The sequence below is a fragment of the Sceloporus occidentalis genome, unplaced genomic scaffold (genome assembly GCF_023333645.1).
Source record: "Sceloporus occidentalis isolate IW3139 unplaced genomic scaffold, rSceOcc1.0.p SCAF_150, whole genome shotgun sequence".
NCBI lineage: Eukaryota > Metazoa > Chordata > Lepidosauria > Squamata > Phrynosomatidae > Sceloporus > Sceloporus occidentalis.
In genome coordinates this window covers 888,106-906,611 of record NW_028317130.1, presented here as the reverse complement: position 1 = coordinate 906,611, position 18,506 = coordinate 888,106, and the positions used below count along the sequence as shown (strand labels likewise).

The window sequence follows — 18,506 nt, the reverse complement described above, 5'->3', positions numbered from 1 at the left end:
GCCAGCCCTCTCCATCCCTCCCTCCCTCCCCGCATTCCTCAGGCGGCGTCGGGCTGTATCCCTCCTTCCCTCCGCCTTGCGAGGCCTGGCTTTGCCTTGAAGGAGAGCAGGGGCCCAGGAAGAGGAGGAGGGCGAAGAGGAAGGAGCAGACGACGACGACGCCATTTCGCCGTCCCTTGAGCTTTCCCTCAGGACCCAGGAGGGGCGCCACCAGGTGGGCTCCCTCCCTCCCTCCCTCCCTCAGCCATGGAGGGAGAAAGGCCCCTTGGAGGCGCCCTGGCCTTCTCTGTGGGGCTTCCCCTTCCTGCAGGGAGAGAGAGGAAGAAAGTGGGGCCTGCGTTGCCCTCCTGGCTGCATCCACACTGGAGAAATAACCCGGTTTGCCACCGCTTTAACTCTTTGTCTGGCTCTTTGCTATGGAATTCTGGGAGTTGGAGTTTGTTGTGGGGCCCAGAGCGGAGCCCCACAAACTCCAACTCCCAGAATTCCATAGCAAAGAGCCAGACAAAGAGTTAAAGCTCAATGCTGTGGAATATCTGGGATCTGTAGTTCCACAAACTACAATTCCCAGAGCCCCACAACAATGAGATGGCTCCATGCTGTGAGATATCTGGGATCTCTAGTTCCACAAACTACAGTTCCCAGAGCCCCACAGCAATGAGATGGCTCCATGCTGTGGAATATCTGGGATCTGTAGTTCCACAAACTACAGTTCCCAGAGCCCCATAGCAATGAGATGACGCCATGCTGTGGAATATCTGGGATCTGTAGTTCCACAAACTACAGTTCCCAGAGCCCCATAGCAATGAGATGACGCCACGCTGTGGAATATCTGGGATCTGTAGTTCCACAAACTACAGTCCCCAGAGCCCCATAGCAATGAGATGGTGCCACGCTGTGGAATATCTGGGATCTGTAGTTCCACAAACTACAGTTCCCAGAGCCCCATAGCAATGAGATGGTGCCACGCTGTGGAATATCTGGGATCTCTAGTTCCAGAAAATACAGTCCCCAGAGCCCCATAGCAATGAGATGGTGCCACGCTGTGGAATATCTGGGATCTCTAGTTCCAGAAAGTACAGTCGCCAGAGCCCCATAGCAATGAGATGGTGCCACGCTGTGGAATATCTGGGATCTCTAGTTCCAGAAAGTACAGTCCCCAGAGCCCCATAGCAATGAGATGGTGCCACGCTGTGGAATATCTGGGATCTCTAGTTCCAGAAAGTACAGTCCCCAGAGCCCCATAGCAATGAGATGGTGCCACGCTGTGGAATATCTGGGATCTCTAGTTCCAGAAAGTACAGTCCCCAGAGCCCCATAGCAATGAGATGGTGCCACGCTGTGGAATATCTGGGATCTCTAGTTCCAGAAAGTACAGTCCCCAGAGCCCCATAGCACTGAGATGGCTCTGTGCTGTGAGATATCTGGGAACTGTAGTTCTGCACCTGATTATTTCTCCAGTGCAGATGCAGCCTTTTTATGAACTACAGTTCCCAGAGTCCCATAGCATTGAGCCAGGATGGTTGAAGGGGTGTCGCGCTGGATTATTTCTCCAGTGCAGATAAACGTTAATACAGTGGACCCTTGTTATGTTTGGTTCCAGGATCCCCCGTGAATAACAATATCCGTGGATTTGATGCTGGAAGGGAGACTACGGTCCAACACACATTGCAGAAACAATCTGATAGTAGCTGTTGGAAATGCCATAAGGAGAAAGGTTCCTATTATCCTATGTGGTGAGCTTGCCCAGACAAAAAGAAATTTTGGTTGAAAATACACACAAAAAATACAGCAAATGTTGAAAATCGATTATCCTTTTATTCCAGAGTTGTATTTATTAAATATGACCTTTGTTATAGAGAATAAAACAGGAAAAAAGTACAGGAGAATAATACTGTACTTAGTATTCGCACTCCGGAATCGTGTTTGGGAAATTGATGTTTTCAAAGTATCTTCCAACTATTCATTGGTTAGAATTGATGGTTGCCTAGTTGTCAAGTGTCTACAGCAGGCACAAGTGTTTGCATAGAATCTGGACACTTTATCTGTCACCTGGGAATTCTGATTGGAAAGGAGGGGGAAAAGATAGTATTCACATGATTTACCAGGTTTTTGTTTTGTTTTGTTTTTGTTTTGGAGAATAAGAGTGATTTAAATTCAGCAAATATCATAATAAAAGGAACAACGAATTAAAATGTGCCCACTTCTCCATTACATGTGCACATGTGATATTTCCCTTTAAAGTGCAGACAGTAGGAAATAAAAGTAGACTACTATAAATGGCTTTTTAAATTGGGAAGTTTTTAAAGTACAAGATGTCTGGCAGCAAATGTCTTTTTAATGCCTGCCTAGTTTAATGCCTGGCCTAGTTTAATGTCTGCCTAGATAGATGCCATTGGCCAGCTGGTTGCTGCACAAGCAGTAGACCTAATATCAAGCAATAGGCATTGGGGGAGCGCTAGGCTTGTCTCCCAAGAGGTAAGGGAGCAGTAACCCAAAAAGGTTTGGGGGCCACTGATCTAGAATTAAATCCCACTTTTTCCTGTCTTAAGCTTCATTGCATTGTTTACTGCAGACATGCTGCTGCATTCTGAAAATAAGTGTTTATCCAGGCCTCCTTCACTATTTTCCCAATACTGATGCTGCTAAAAAAACATCCAGACAAAAAATACTAGGCAGATGATGAGGGAAAGGGTCTGGACAGGCATAAAAATATTTTGTAAAATATGTTTTTGTCAGATACTTTGTTAAGTGTGCCTGCATTCCGGTTTCTCAAGCTGTATGATATGTGCCTGGTACCAGGTTTCTGCCTTACTGTATTCCAGTCATTTCCTGGTCCACAGACCATCACTTTGGGTAGCACTGAACTTTACTATTTATAGCAGCCAATATCTTTGTTGGCACTGAATAAAAGCTAACCAGTAGGAATAAGAAATACCCTGTGCAAATTGTGGGGGACAGTACTGCAGGTTGGGCTCAAATCTAACCCCAGGGATGGGAACCATTTCCCAATCTCTCTTTTTGTAAATGCAGAATTATCTCTACGGTCTTAAAATATTCAGGGGCCTAGTACATAGAATAACATTCTCCATAAAAATTACATAGGCTTATTTAATTGTGTATGCCAACTTAAAAACAATTCATAAAACAAAATTAGTCAATTAATTTTTATCCTCTGTCACATCATCCGTAATAGGCAGTTCCTCTTTAACTACAATTGAGATAAAGTGAAAAATGTAAAAGGAAGTGGCTATTCTTAATCTTTTCCAACAAACTTTTTCTCTTACACATGTGCACACACCCACCTAGAAATGACAGTCTGTGTATCAAGGCAGAGTTTTTACAAATTAACTGTTCTAAACATAAAACATACATATAAAACATGAAAGCTAAGCAAGGGCAAATTAGGTGGTCATCTACATTAATTTCTCCCTTATTGCTCATATCTTGTTCTACAGTTTAAGCAAGTCCACGTCAGTTAATCACTACACTTATCATTTCCTCCATAAATTAAACTTTTTAAAAAGTGTGTAGTTTCAGTAGGAATAGCTCAAAATGCTGGATAGCAGGGATGGAGACTGGGGAAGAAAAGGTAGAAGTGCAGGGATAAAGATTAATCATAGAATCATAGAGTTGGAAGAGACCAAAAGGGCCATCCAGTCCAACTCCTCCCATGCAGGAACTCTCAATCAAAGCATCCCTGACAAATGGCCATCCGGCCTCTGTTTAAAGATTTCCAAAGAAGGAGACTCCACCAAACTCTGAGGGAGTGTGTTCCACTGTTGAACAGCTCTTACTGTCAGGAAGTTCCTCCTAATGTTGAGGTGGAATCCCTTTTCCTGTAGCTTGCATCCATTGTTCCTTGTTGTATCTAGTCTCTGGTGCAGCAGAAAACAAGCTTGCTCCATCCTCCATATGACATCCCTTCAAATATTTAAACAGGACTATCATATCACCTCTTAACCTTCTCTTCTCCAGGCTAAACATCCCAGCTCCCTAAGTCTTCCCTCACAGGGCATGGTTTCCAGAATCTTCACCATTTTTGTGGCCCTCCTTTGGACATGCTCCAACTTGTCAACTTTGTTTTTTAATTGTGGTGCCCAGAACTGGACACAGTATTCCAGGTGAGGCCTGACCAAGGCACAATGGAGTGACACTATTACTTCCCTTGATCTAGACACAATATTTCTGTTGTTGCAGACAAGTATTGCTTCCCTGTGTACCATAGTTCAGTGAGGTTAATATATGGACATACCTGAACAGTAGCAACAGCAGCTCTTTTCTGGTAAAACTAGTCTCTCCCTCACCTCATTTTGTTAATTAGTTGAGCAGTGATGGTGGGTTTGCATGAAGTGGAAGCTTCAGCTCCTCTGCCTGAACTACTCCCTTCCCATGCAGATGATCAACATGGGCATCAGCTAGTCAACATGAGGCAGTATTAGGTGAGTGGGGATCACCATGCATTCTCAAATAATATTCCCATAGGGAATGTGGCACTTGAAAGGAAGGGCTTTTTATCCCTGCTTAAGTGGATTCTGTTGAATGCCTTTATCCTGTTGTTAAACTATAGGTGAGAGTCAGGTAATCTTCAGTTACAAAGAATATTGTATGCAGTAGCAAATCTTGTTTTTGGTAGACTGCTGAAATGGAAATTCTGTCAAAACAATCAAACAAGTTACTAAGCTATTTTAATTAAGGAGGTCCTAATCAGTAGAAGCCTCAAAAATTGATAATTGTGTTTTGTTTGTATGTTTTTATGGGGGTTATAATCTATTTTTCAGTATTATTCTCGCAGAGAAACAAAACAAGTATGCTAAATTTATATAATTTCCTAATGGCATTTTTATTTGTCGAGTAATAACAAATCAGGAAGTTTCTTATGTTCCTCTTTTTCTCTCTTTAGAACAATTTGTGTTGTAAACCACTGAGAAGATGTTACTGGAGAAAAATCAGCAACATAGGAGGCCTTTGACTGGGTCATTGGGACTTGAAGAAAACTCTAATCGTGTGATTGCTATTGTCTTTATTGCACTCCTCATAGATCTCTTGGGTTTCACCCTTATCCTCCCACTCCTTCCTTCAATACTTGATTACTACAACAAGAATGATGTAAGTAACAGCTAAACTGTACTTATTGAAACTATTCTCATTCCACAGATACCAGATAAGAGGAGTGTAATATTCCAATAATATACCACTGTAAAGTTAATTTGTTTTGGGGGAAACCCCACAGTTGTTCACTATGGTCACTGGGATCCTTTTTGAAGGATATTGTATCTCTATCTTGCATCTTCCTGCCAAATTTTATTTTGATGTGAAATTTTAACTATTGCCACCATGGGGGACACATTAGTGATTATCTGCCTTGACTCCTTGTATATCTGTTCTCTGTGTTACCTGCTCCTGGAGAGAACAATGTTCCAAGTCATAGTTCTTGATTTTGTTTGTTGTTTGTTTTATTTCAATTTTGAAATTGAATGAGGAAGCACATTTCTTCCACTTACTTGCAAATATTCCTTCGTTGACTATGCCCAGGTCTGATACATTAAATTAATTTTAATTATGTTTTAAAGGTCTTGTTCCACTCAACATTTTCTTTATTTTTTGAAGAAGAGACTGAAGCTGGTTGTACTTTTCTGAAAGTTTTACTTGCTCAGTCCTTAATCTGAGGGGTGTTTTTTTCTAAATTGATTTTAGTATTTGTTTTTCTATATCATCTTCAGTGGCCCATTGGGTAAAAGTGGTTTCTATAAATAATCAATAAGAACAGTGAGTTCTCATGGCAACTGTCTACTTTTGCAGCTTTTGTTATCTTAATGTTGGGATAGTTAGACATATAGGCGGGTTACAGACCGCCATTTAGTACATAATGAATACCTACTAGGGTTAGGAAGGGGCGGTGCTTCCGCACCCCCTAACCCTAGTACGTATTCTGTACGTACTAAATGGTGGCGGCCGTTCCACACAGCCGCCATATTTACGTATCGGACGCTGTGCGTCCGCACGTGTCGCGGCGTCTATGACGTCGCGAGTCCGCCCCTGGCGCCTCGCAACGTCATAGAAGCGCCGCTTAAAGAAGCTCCATTTTGGAGCTTCTTTTTTGCTCCGTAATGGAACCGCGCGGTTTGGCTGCAGCGGCTCCCTTATGGAGCAAACAGCGGCAGCAGCAGATCGCCGCAAAGCGGCGGTTTATAACCCGCCAAAATGACTTCAGATGATTTACATAACTTTAAAGTTGGTGATGAAATAGTTCAAGATTTTCCATACATTGGCTAGATCATTAAATAGAATGGAGACTGCAGTCAGGATAACAGAAGGAAGACTAGGATTTGAAAGGGCAGCTGTGAAGGAACTAGACAAGATTCTAAAGTGTAAAGATATAAAGTGTAAAGATACAAGATGTCTTGGGAGGTGAGCTGCCTCGCTGACACAAAGATCCGTGATGTGACAGAGAGGCTGACAAGACTTGTCAAGCCTACTGACCATTACCCCTTTCTTTTGGTTCATGTGGGAACCAATGATACTACAAGGCACAGCCTTCAGAATATCATAAGGGATTAAGAGGCTCTGGGTAGGAAGCTGAAAGAGATGGATGAGCAGGTTGTCATCTCATCTCCCAATTGAAGGGCATGGTCCAGGAAGGGAGAGGAAAATAGCAGATGTAAACAACTGGCTCCGTAGATGGTGTCGCCAGGAACAGTTTGGATTCTTGGATCATGGGCTGCAGTTCCATGAGGAGGGACTTTTGGCAAGGGATGGGTTACATCTCACACCAGTTGGCAAAAATGTTTTTGCCAATAGTCTCAAAAATTTTATCAGGAGGGCTTTAAACTGAGATATACGGGGGAGGGAGACAGTATTTTGGAAGGCAAAAGGGCTGGAGAAAATAGCCAAACTGTCATAGGGGGCACAAGACAAACAGTGCAAGGACCCAACAGTGGAAGGCAAAAAAAAACTTGCACAGCAAGTAAAGGGAACACATGGGATTAAATGTCACTACACTAATGCACAGAGCATGGGAAATAAGCAAGATGATCTCGAACTTCTAGTACAACAAAGCAAATATGATATAATAGGCCTCACTGAAACCTGGTGGGATGAGTCTCATGATTGGAATGTAGAAATAGAGGGGTAAAACCTTTTAAAGAGAAATAGGCCAAACAGGAAAGGAGGAGGAATAGCCCTATACATCAGGGACATTTACACTAGTGAAGAGATCCAGGACATCAATCCTGGAAGCCAGGTGAAGAGCATCTGGATAAAAATTAAAGGGGAGGGAAACAACAAGGATGTTATTGTGGGAGTCTGCTACAGCCCCCCAAGTCAGACAGAGGAATTGGATGATGCCTTTCAAAAACAGATGACCACACACTCAGAAAGGAGAGATGTAGTAGTGGTGGGTGACTTCAACTATCCTGATATTTGCTGGAAGTCAAACTCAGCCAAATCCTCAAGATCTAGAAAATTCCTCACTTGCCTGGAAGACAATTTCATTGTCCAAAAAGTGCAAGATGCAACAAGGGGGTCAGCTATTTTAGATCTTATCCTAACCAACAAGGATGACTTGGTTAATCGGGTGCAAGTGGTGAGATCATTAGGTGGAAGTGACCATGTTCTCCTGGAGTTTGTTATACAGTGGAAAGGAGAAGCCAGGCATAGTCAGACACGCATCCTAGACTTTAGGAAAGCTGATTTTAGTAAACTTAGAGAAATACTGGGGGTGATCCCATGGTCAGGAATACTAAAAGAGAAGGGAGTTCAAGATGGATGGGAGTTTCTCAAAAGGGAGATACTGAAGGCACAAATAAAGAGTTCCAGTGAGAAAGAAAAACGGGAGGTGTCGCAAGAACCCAGGATGGATGACCAAGGAACTTTCAACTCAGCTAAATTTTAAACGGAACATGTATAAGAAATGGAAAAATTGGGAAATCACTAAAGAGGAATTCAAACAAATAGCAAGCACATGTAGGGGTAAAGTCAGAAAAGCTAAAGCACAGAATGAACTCAGGCTTGCTAGAGAGGTTAAGAACAACAAAAAGGGCTTTTATGGATGTGGCTGCAGCAAAAGGAAGAAAAAGGAAACGGTAGGGCCACTGTGTGGAAAAGATGGCAAAATGCTAACAGGAGACAGAGAAAAGGCGGAATTACTCAACACCTTCTTTGCCTCAGTCTTCTCAGAAAAGGAAATGGGTGGTCAACCTGAGGATAATGGAGCAGAGGACAGAATAGGGGAATTTCAGCACAGAATAATTAAAGAGATAGTAGAGGAACACCTTGTTAATCTAAATGAATTTAAGTCTCCAGGACCAGATGAACTACATCCAAGGGTATTAAAAGAACTGGCAAATGTAATATCGGAGCCATTGGCAATAATCTTTGACAACTCCTGGAAAACAGAAGTGCCAGCAGACTGGAGGAGGGCAAACATCCCCATCTTCCAAAAGGGAAAAAAGGGATTCCAACAGTATCTTCCAGTTAGTCTGACACCAATACCAGAAAAGATTCTAGAAGATATCATTAAGCAGAGAGTCTGTGAACATTTAGAAGGCAATGCCATAATCACAAAAAGTCAACATGGGTTTCAGAGAAAGAAGTCATGCCAGACAAACCTTATCTCTTTCTTTGATAAAATTACCAGCTTGTTAGATGAAAGGAATGCTGGATCCAGTATGCCAGGTGAGGTCTGACCAAAGCAAAACAGAATGATACCATTAATTTCTATGACTTGAACACTTAATTATACTCCTGCTGATACAGCCTAGAACATATGAGCAGTAGTGGAATCTGCAGTACCTTTGGTAGGGAAAGGAAAAATGACTGTGCTTGATCAGGTTTGAGGATTCTAGAAGTCTAGACTATTCATCTTGCTTTTCACATTGTTATCAACCACTTTTTAAACATTTGCTAACTCAAACTTCTGTAATATTTGAATTTTCAATTGCAAAATGTTATTTTGGTGTTGCATATTTTGTGTATGAAAAATGCCCTGATCAGTGTCAGTGAACATGTTTGTTGTTGTTCGCAACGGGTGATAGAACTGGCCTCTGAGTAATCTATACTAGCAGTAGCTTCTTGCTGCTTCTCAGCTTTCTGGAATATGATTTCTGGAATGCAGAATACAGCTGGAATATGCAGCTGGCATCCTTAGTCTATCCCCTGAGCCAGAAAGATAATGAACTCCTGGTTTTGATGTTATGGGTGAGGGGATAGGTTAGACACACTAAATTCCAAGTACTGCTTCAGTAAACTTCCAAATTTCTGAATATTTTTTTAAAGAATCTTACAGTAAAGTTAGAAAGTCAAAACAATGACTTAAAAAGAACCAGAATATTGGCACTCGAGAGAGAAGTCATTGCTGTTATTTAATTTATACACTAAAAATGCTGAAATACTGGAGGAGCAAGTCAATTGCGTTTGAATCAAATTAATGGAATATTGCCTGCACATTTTGCATCATAGGCGCGGTACAGACAGCGCAAATGCTGGTGCCGCGGTCCCTAACCCTAGCATGGTGCAGCAGCGTAACAATGGCGGCGTCCCGTGTACATGGGCACTGCCATTGTGACATAAGCACCACGCAGTGTCCGCACGGCACTGCATGGCGCTTATGTTGTGAGTGTACCATTGGCGCACTCATGACATCCGACCTGCGGCGCAAAAAGAACCCAGGTTTTCCAGGTTCTTTTTCCTCCGAAGGGAAGCAATACAGTTTGGCGGCTGCGGCTTCCTTCCGGAGGGAATTAAGCTGCTGGCAGGCCGGCCATTTGGTGCGGTCCATCTCGCACCATAATTATACAAACATATATACTGTTGGACTTATGTTGCTACTGATTTTGTGGAATGTTAAAATCGTGTAAATTTTGCAGAAATAACACTGTGAGATCAGTAGATAGGACAGCTACCTTTGGCCCAGGGAAACACTCTCCCAAAACAGTGCAGAGAGTTCAGATCTGGCAACCAATTTTAATATATGAGCAGTTGCAGAGAGCACTCTAAACTGCCTGACTAGTTAGCTGTGCGTATTTATGTGAACACTTGAAACACTCAATTTAGGGTTTCAGTCGGGTTGCAACTATGGGGGCACTGTGACCACATGTCTAGTTTGGGGCATTTGTAAACCAATACAGATTCAATGACATAATGTAGTCTGGTCTCAGATCCTTCCATAATCCTGTATTCTATTTTATAGCTTTGTTTCCTGACTGTTAAAATGAGAAATTATACTGTGGTGGACATATATGGTAGCAGGGAGAACTTTGCCCTCCTACCAAACTTTAAGTGCTGTTGTACATTTTATATGTCTTGTTGGAACAAGCAATAACAGCTTTTAGGAATGTCTTGCATGAATGTTCTGAGAAATAACAAGACTTAAAGACTTGCTCTTGAAAAAGTATGTGTTAAAAGTAAACCTACTGTGAGAGTTCATGTAGAGTGAAGTGACCACAGGTAAACCAAACATAAACCTGGAACCCCCCCCCCCCCCGCAAGAATTACTTCTTGAGGTCGTTGCTGGGTCTCCCCAGAGACATACCAACTGCCATGCTTAGATTGGAAACCAACATGCTTAGTATAGAAAGCCTTATAGATAAGAGAATTTTATGTTATTGGCTCAAAGCTCAGAGGATGGATAATAATAGACTTCCAAAAAAATGTTTGATAGAATTGAATAACAGCATGTCCAACAAGAACTGGGTGCATCAGGCTGCGCAATTAATTATCAAATATAGAATTTCATTAGCTGAAATTAATGAACTCCAATTGGAAGCACAGATAAAGTCTATCAAGAATATAATAAGTGAAACATCGATACAAAAAGATCTCCATACTGCTTATCTGTCCTCATGTGCCCCCCTATACTATAAACTCAAGAAGTTTTGTATCTTTCCAGATTATTTTGTTAGTTTAACATTTGCAAATTTACGGAAAGCTTTTACCGAATTAAGATTAAATATGATGGATACAGCATACAGAGACGGAAGATATAGAGGTATTCCTGCAAAAGAACGTACTTGTGTATATGGTTGTCAAGAGGTAGAGGACCTTGTTCATTACATGTTATTTTGCCCTCTCTACCAAGAACCAAGAGAAAGGTTCATTATACCTATAATAGAAACCAGTCCCAGTCAAAACCCACAGGATATGATTTTTTATCTTCTATTGGACCTGAATAAATATGTAACCTGGAAAGTAGCTTTGTTTGCCTTAGCAGCTAAAAAAATCAGGAATAAGTATATAACAGGGATAGCCATAAACTGTAAAGGTGATGACTATATTTGACAAAAATTTAATGCATAATGATAATTGTTGCTTGTTTGTTTAGAAATTCTATACCAGATATGAGATACCCATATTTTAGATATAATTTACGTGTATTTTTATAGTGTTATATTGTTACATGTATTGTTATATTGCTGTGCTGTGCAATGACCTTTGGTCAAAAGCAATAAAGTTTTGATTTGATTTGAACACGTAGAGTGAAGTGACCAATGTGAGGGGGGATTTCAGTGTGGTGATGAAAGTCAACTGTGTGTGGGGCAGAGGAATAATTACTGATCCCTCACCTCTGCTTAAATGTCTCTCCTGGTTTCACCCTGTTATTCTTCCCACCTGTGTGCACTATTTCTCTTTGACAGGATGGTTTCTACATGACATTGCAACATGGGGTGGACTGGTTCAGTGAAATGATTGGTGTGCCTCCTGAAAGGAAATACAACAGTGTTTTATTTGGAGGTATGAATGAAGTTCCCATATAGGACTGTTTTAAAAGCAGTAGCTTGGCCTACATCTGATGAAGTGAACAGTGTTCATGCTACTGGATTTTTTATAGCTAGATTTGTTTGAAGAACACAACCTGTATGGAAGCATATAATTAGAATAAAAGCAATTGAGCCCTGTGAGAGTCTACCAGCCTCATTGCAGTGTCTTAGCTTTTCCAACTCCATGAGATGAAGATGGGGTGGATGGGCTGCAGGGGGAGCACCATATGCTCCCCTGCTCAACCACCAGTCATCTGAGACTGATTAAATAAGAGTCAAAAATTCTAATAATATTCTGGAAAACAGGCCTGAATATTATTTTTTAAATGAATGTACAAACTGAATAATTTTACAAAGTTCTTAAGGCATAATACATTACAGAAGCCCTTACTCTCAAATGTTTGGGAATGTTAATATCTGCCAAAAGATAGTGGCAGTCACGGTGCTTTAGTGTATGCATTTCTTGCATTTATACTTGAAATTTTTAAGAGCAATGCTTACATTTTAGGTATACACTGAAATACTGTAGTATGTGACTTTAAGTATGGCTGAGATTTAAGGATTGCTCTTGATACTGTATTTAATTTTCAATCTTTTCCAGGTTTAATTGGATCAATCTTTTCTATGCTTCAGTTCTTTGCCTCTCCACTCACTGGTGCTGCTTCTGATTACTTTGGGAGAAGACCAGTCATGTTGTTGTCAGTGGTATGTCGGACGGGAACAAAAAATGTTCTGTATAGTGTGTCCTCCAAAAGGCATTGACTCCCATCAACCCCAGCCAATATGCCAAATGATTAGGAATGCTGAGAGTTGTAATATAAATCACTTGGTGGCTACCAGGTTAGACAAGACTTTACAACCAACAAGACAAATCTCTTCCAGCAGGCCTTCCCAACTTAGCTTCCCCTCCCTGAATATGAAGTCGAATATAAATTTGAATATGAATACGAATATCAATGATTGTCGTTGGCACGTCTTTTTCTCTGTCCAATTCTCCCTCAATTTTTACTGTAATATATTATGATTATTTTAACATTGTTGTTTTAGATCTGGAAAAGGGGGTTAGCTATGGATTTAATTCTGAATTTTATTGTAAATTTGATGTATTTCCACTGTTATAACCTGCCCTGATTCCATGTGACTGGGCGGGCTATAAATAAATAATTTATTATTATATTGTAACAACCCTAGAGTGATCCCAGTTATTTGAATAGTTTAGGTCGTACTAGTCAGGTTGAGTTTGTGTCTAATATTTATAGGTAAACTTATATTTCCATATTCTAACAGTCTAAATTCTCAGCATCTCTTAAATCAAACTTCATGTTCATAACTTTAAATATAGTTACAGGAACATGATTTAATTTGTTTTGTTTTGCTTTGCTTGGCCTTGATCTGTTCTGTTGGAAAACAGCAGTGAAAAGTCTGGAGATCCTGGAAACAATATTTACCTCTGGAGGTCTTGGTTCAGACAGAGCTATGGACAAATATTTACCATTTACCATTCATGTTCTAGTTCAACACTCTGTGTGTAAAACATGCTCCCAAAGTGAAGTGAACCAAGAATTTCAGTACTTTCTATGTATCATCCTGTTCAGAAAATGATTTTACAATGACACTGGCTTGACTCTCTCGAGTAATAAAAATATCTTTCTTCCATCTGTAGATTGGTCTGATAGCATCATATTCCCTATGGGCCATTTCCAGGAGCTTTGAGCTGTTTCTTTTCTCTAGAGTCATTGGTGGAATAAGCAAAGGGAATGTCAGTCTTTCCACTGCCATAATTGCTGACTTGCCTAGTCTAAAAGCTCGAAGCAAAGGCATGGTGAGTGAATGGTATGAGTTTTGCCTTTAAAGTTCTCTGCTCTTTAGTCTTTAATCAGCCATATTTGTGGAGTGGGACTTCACCTTTAAACAAATAGTACAGTTGAATGCTTTCAAAAGAAAGAATGGTCTTGGATAAGATACAAATTGACATGAGCTTGGGCATTTATCAGTTATCACCAAATAGTCCAGCAAGTTGCTTCAAACTGATCTGGTATCACTGGGTGTCATTATCCCCAGAATCTGGAGGAAAGGGACTAGTACACTTCAGTCATAGCCACTCTGGCTTTGTGCCAAACAACATTTTTTTTAGTGAATAGGAACGTTGATAATGGATATGAGAGCAGCTTTCTTCCCCTTAATTAGTATCTTTATCATAAATTATTGCAGTACAAATGTTATAAATTGTGTTACTTGTTATACTTTACTGATATGTGACTGTGATTGTATAGATATGCGTCTTTCTTTTTCAGTTACTTTCTTTTTCCTCCATGTCTCAGTGATTCCAGTAGTCTGTGATATAGTGGTGGCCAGTTAGCAAATTACAAATAGGTTTAGGAACAGTGATTTACATTTCATGTTCTGCATAACTGATCCAGCTTGGCCAGATATAACATTATCTAAAGAAGTTAAATAATCAACTTCCTTAGTGTTTTGTTATTAAAATGTATCATGAAATAAAAGAAAGATACAAGTATAATAAAGATATAATTGATCCTTTAAAAAGACAACAAGACAAAATGAGAAGGTAAGACAAACTTCCAAACCTTGAAATATTAATAATTTAGAGACTAAAAGCTCCAATAGATGAGAGAAATTGCAATAAGCTTGTCACAGTTGGACAAATTAAAAAGCGCTCTAAACATCATCCCATTTAAATTAATCATGGGCTCAGAGCAAACAATCAGTATAAAGAATAATGCTTCATGAAATACACCATTTTTTTAAAGAGCATTTTTAATCTTATCGGTTGCTGCAGTGGCAGCCCATACTCTAATAGAAGGAGCACACCTCATTCCACAATAATAGGACAAGACACATCACTTGTGTATAGCTCATACCTGCTATCTATAAAGATGCAATCCTCTAAAGATACATAGTCTTGATCTTCCCAGAACGGCTACTGCACAAATGCAGCTGTGAATTTATGCTATGAGGCAGGGGTAGGCAAACTTTTTGAGCCGGGTTGCTGTCCCTCAGACAACTGGGGGGCCGAAGTCGGGGGTGGAGCTTCCACCCTCCGGGGGCAGGGCCGCGTGCCGGGGTGGACCTTCCACCCTCCAGGGGTGGAGCCGCATGCTGGGGGCGGAGCTTCCACCGAAGCCCTGTGGGGAGGAGGAGGCATGTGCCCGCCCTCTCCTCCTCGGTCCCTTCCTTCAGCCGAACGGGCTCCAAAGGGCCCTTTCGGCCGAAGGAGAGGGAGGCCAAAGGGAAGGGCTTGGGCACCCGTCCCAGACCCTTCCCTTCGGCTCTTCCCTTTGGCCAAAAGGGCTCCAAGGGGCCCTTTCGGCCAAAGGGGAGGGAGGCCGAAGGAAAGGGCTTGGGCACCCGTCCCAGGCCCTTCCCTTCAGCTCTTTCCTTCAGCCGAAAGGGCTCCAAGGGCCGTGGGGGAGCCCGTGGAGGCGGCAGGCCGCTTCCGCGGGCTCCTTTTCGGCCCATGCGGCCCCAGGCCTCCCTCTGGAGAGAGGGGCCTGGAGCTGCAAGGGCCCTGGGAGGAGCCAGACAGAGCCACAGAGCCAGACAGGGCCAGACAGTGCCAGATAGAGCCAGAAGGAAGGAGGAGGAGGAGGACCCCCACCCCGTTCCTTCCCTCCCCCGCGGGCCTGGTGTCGGTGGCAATCTGCGGCAGGAACAGGCTGGGACCGGTCCTGCTGCCTTGCCGGGCCGGAGGTTGCCGACCCCTGCTATGAGGCATTGCTAGGAGGTGCTACCATAGGGTTTGCTGCTGAATTGGAACACTGAACAGAAAAGCATATGAAAAAAGGGGATGGAGGAATAGTAATGCCTCAGACATCTTGTGCCTCTTCAGACTTGTTTAGGTTGAAGAAGCTGGACAGAGATGTTAATAAATATTAACTGTGTTTTCCTAGGCAATGATTGGTGTAGCTTTCTCCTTGGGTTTTACCCTTGGTCCGATGCTTGGAGCATACCTCGCTATGGAGAAAGAGAAAGGAGAAATCTTCTATGTTCATGCTGCCATCTTTGCTGTTGTGTTTGCAGTTACTGAATTGGCTTTCATCTTCATCTTGTTGCCGGAGACACTCTCAAAAGAAAAACGGGTAATATTTTCTGAATACAAAAAACAGCCAGAACAAAAAGCAACGAGGAAGGGAGAGTATGGCACTATTTTTAACTATTACCTACCCCAATTGTTTGTATCATATTTTCAGGGGCCTTATGCCTTTTGTCTGGAAGTGAGAAGCAACATTAATTGGGACTTTCTCCTTCAGTGCTCCATTTAAATTATTAGGAACTGAACAAAGAAATGCCCAAGGATGCCCTGCCATTTCTCCAAATGCTACCTTTGTAGTTCCCACCCATACATTCTGCCAGAGGAGAGGATCTTCTTATCTGCAAATAGAAATTGGAAATCAGAGTGGGGATTCCCTCTTGTTCCATTTGTCCTTCCAATGAGGAAGGTAGGCAATGTACAGCAAGAATCCTCATGGTCATTTCCAATCTCTAATTACAGATAACAATGGGAGCTCTGCCTGCACTGCATATTCACTGATGCGGGGGAAGTGCAGAGCATGCAAAGTTTCCAGGATTGATCCTTCAACTTGTGCTTGGACTCTGTTGCACCCATGTTCTATCCTTCATAGTAGTGGAAAATGTGGGAGAAGAAAGTATGCTAGACCCAGGGAATGCTCTTGCAGTTAGTGCCTCTGTTTCTGTACAGCTTTGTTCCTTCCTCATTTTCCCTGCCTAGGCAGGACAAGGATGGAGCAAAGTTGGAAAGTCTAATTGGCATTATGGTTAGCAGAAAACCTAGGATGTCAAGAGGGTTGGCATAATATCAGAAGTATGGCCACACATCCTGATGTCATGTAGCCTACACAAGATCAATGATGTCTAGATATGGAAAATGTGGCATGTGAATTTAAAAGTTACAATGATTATTAATATTTAGATTAAGGACAGTTCAGAATAACTAAACATTAACAAATATAACATCTATCAGTTGGAATAGATTTTCACAATAATGGTAATTCTTCGTGGTCTCTGCGAATCATACAAATGGGCTGTACTGCGCCTGCGCAGTGCTGCTCCGAGGACTTCTAGAATCACTGGGCAAAGTTCACTTTGCAACTTTTAGCAACTTTTTGGTGGTAGCTCCACCCATCCCTTATAAGCCCTTTGCGTTCCCGCTCTTTCCCCAGTTTCTTCTTTCTGCCGCGTTAGCTGCTTCTGGAGCTTTGCTGCTTGTTATTCGCTTGTTATCACTGGACTTTGACTCAGACTGCTTGACCATTCTCGATTTCACTCCCTCCTTGTTTTGTTGACCATTCTCGGCGTGCCATTTGACTACGGACTTGAACACTGATTCGGCTCCAATGTCTCCAGCTCCCTTTAAGAAGTGCGACGTCTGCAGCAGCAAGATCCCCGGCCAAGACCCACACTACTCTTGTCTACTCTGTCTTGGTGAGGCTCATAATCCTAAGACCTGCACGCTTTGCAAGTCTTTGACACCGCAGGCAAGAAAGAACAAGGATTCCTGCCTAAAAGCTGCCCTGTAGCAACAGGCGCTGATGCCTGCTTTCCGCTTCTGCTCCAGCAGCCTCGGAGTCGGTACCTACAGCGGTGACTGTTGTGGCCCAGAGCTCCAGTGCTGAGCCTAGTGCCACTGTCCCAAAAGGGGACACTGGACCCAAAGGAGCTATCGAAAAGTCCAGATCGAAGTCCTCCAAGAAGGACAGGTCCAAACACAAGGACTTGGGCTCCAAGAAGAGCGTTTCAGTCCATAAGGATTCGAGCTCCCTGAAGGGTTCTGCCTCTAAATCCTCAAAGAAAAGACCTTCAGATTCTGGCGAAGCCTCCCCTCATGTCTCCTCCCATTCTAAGAGGGCACGCACGGAGACCCCAGAGAGCTCCCATTTGGCTTCCAAGCACCAAGCCATGTCCAAGGACTGGACCGTCTCTGAACCCGCTTCTAAGCATTGAGCCTCCTTGGATCCCACGAAAGTCCTGCCGGTACTGGTTGATCCTGAGCCTCCTCGCGTCCAAGCTGCACCTGCCTCGACCTTGATCTCTTCCCCACCAGCGACCTTGGCCTTTCACCAAATCTCCGACAATGAGGTTGAGATTTTGCCAACTGTGTCTCCTCGCTCGGGTTCTCTGGATGGCTGTCAGTCCCCAACACCGGTTCCACGCACGGTGGTCTATCAAGGGGAGATACACCAATCTCAGTGCCAGCATCACCACGAGGACTCAGACATGTTCTGCGACAGTGAGACGGACAGGTATTATATCTCCATCAGCCACGACTCCGCCCATCGGCATCTGGATCTGTCAGCTTCGAAGCCTAAACCAGCGCCCCTGCCCAAGATCGCACCGGTTCCCTGAGAGGTCCTGGTACTGACGCCCACTCGTATGGTGCCCACTCGATCTGCTGCCGACGCCACTGCTCAGTATCATCCGCTTGAGGTGGCTGATATCTCTGACTCTGACCAGGACAGCTCTCAACATGATGTCTCTCGAGGGTCTCGTGTGGAGACTGGCTCTTCGGATGACGCTGGTCATCAGTCACCCCAGGAATTTTTCCAACCTGGCTCTTCTTCTCCGACAGATGATGTGCATACCTTCGCAGAGCACATCATCAAAATGGGAAATGCTCTGGATCTCCAAATCACTCAGACTGAGGATGAGGCTGCGGACCCTATAGAGAGATGGATCCACAGGAAGGTCCTGACACTTCCCGTGGGATCAATC

The 18,506-nt window shown here is 42.8% G+C and overlaps 1 protein-coding gene across 3 annotated transcripts in view; it reads left to right on the top strand.

Annotated features, from left to right (window-relative positions):
• The first annotated feature begins 56 nt into the window (after positions 1 to 56).
• Positions 57 to 18,506, top strand: part of LOC149280654 (solute carrier family 75 member 1-like) — a 45,458-nt gene continuing 27,008 nt past the window's right edge. For 2 of the 3 annotated variants that reach the window (XR_016278137.1, XM_089500264.1), the window contains exons 1-7: positions 57 to 214; positions 1,604 to 1,736; positions 4,904 to 5,109; positions 11,634 to 11,730; positions 12,358 to 12,461; positions 13,420 to 13,578; positions 15,668 to 15,856. Coding sequence is in view for 2 of the 3 variants with exons in the window: in XM_089500264.1 (XP_089356390.1) it covers positions 4,933 to 5,109; positions 11,634 to 11,730; positions 12,358 to 12,461; positions 13,420 to 13,578; positions 15,668 to 15,856 (726 nt within the window). In the remaining variant the exon portion in view is untranslated. Of the gene's footprint in view, positions 215 to 1,558; positions 1,737 to 4,903; positions 5,110 to 11,633; positions 11,731 to 12,357; positions 12,462 to 13,419; positions 13,579 to 15,667; positions 15,857 to 18,506 lie in introns of those variants that run through there. The other variant, XM_089500265.1, reaches the window with a different exon arrangement.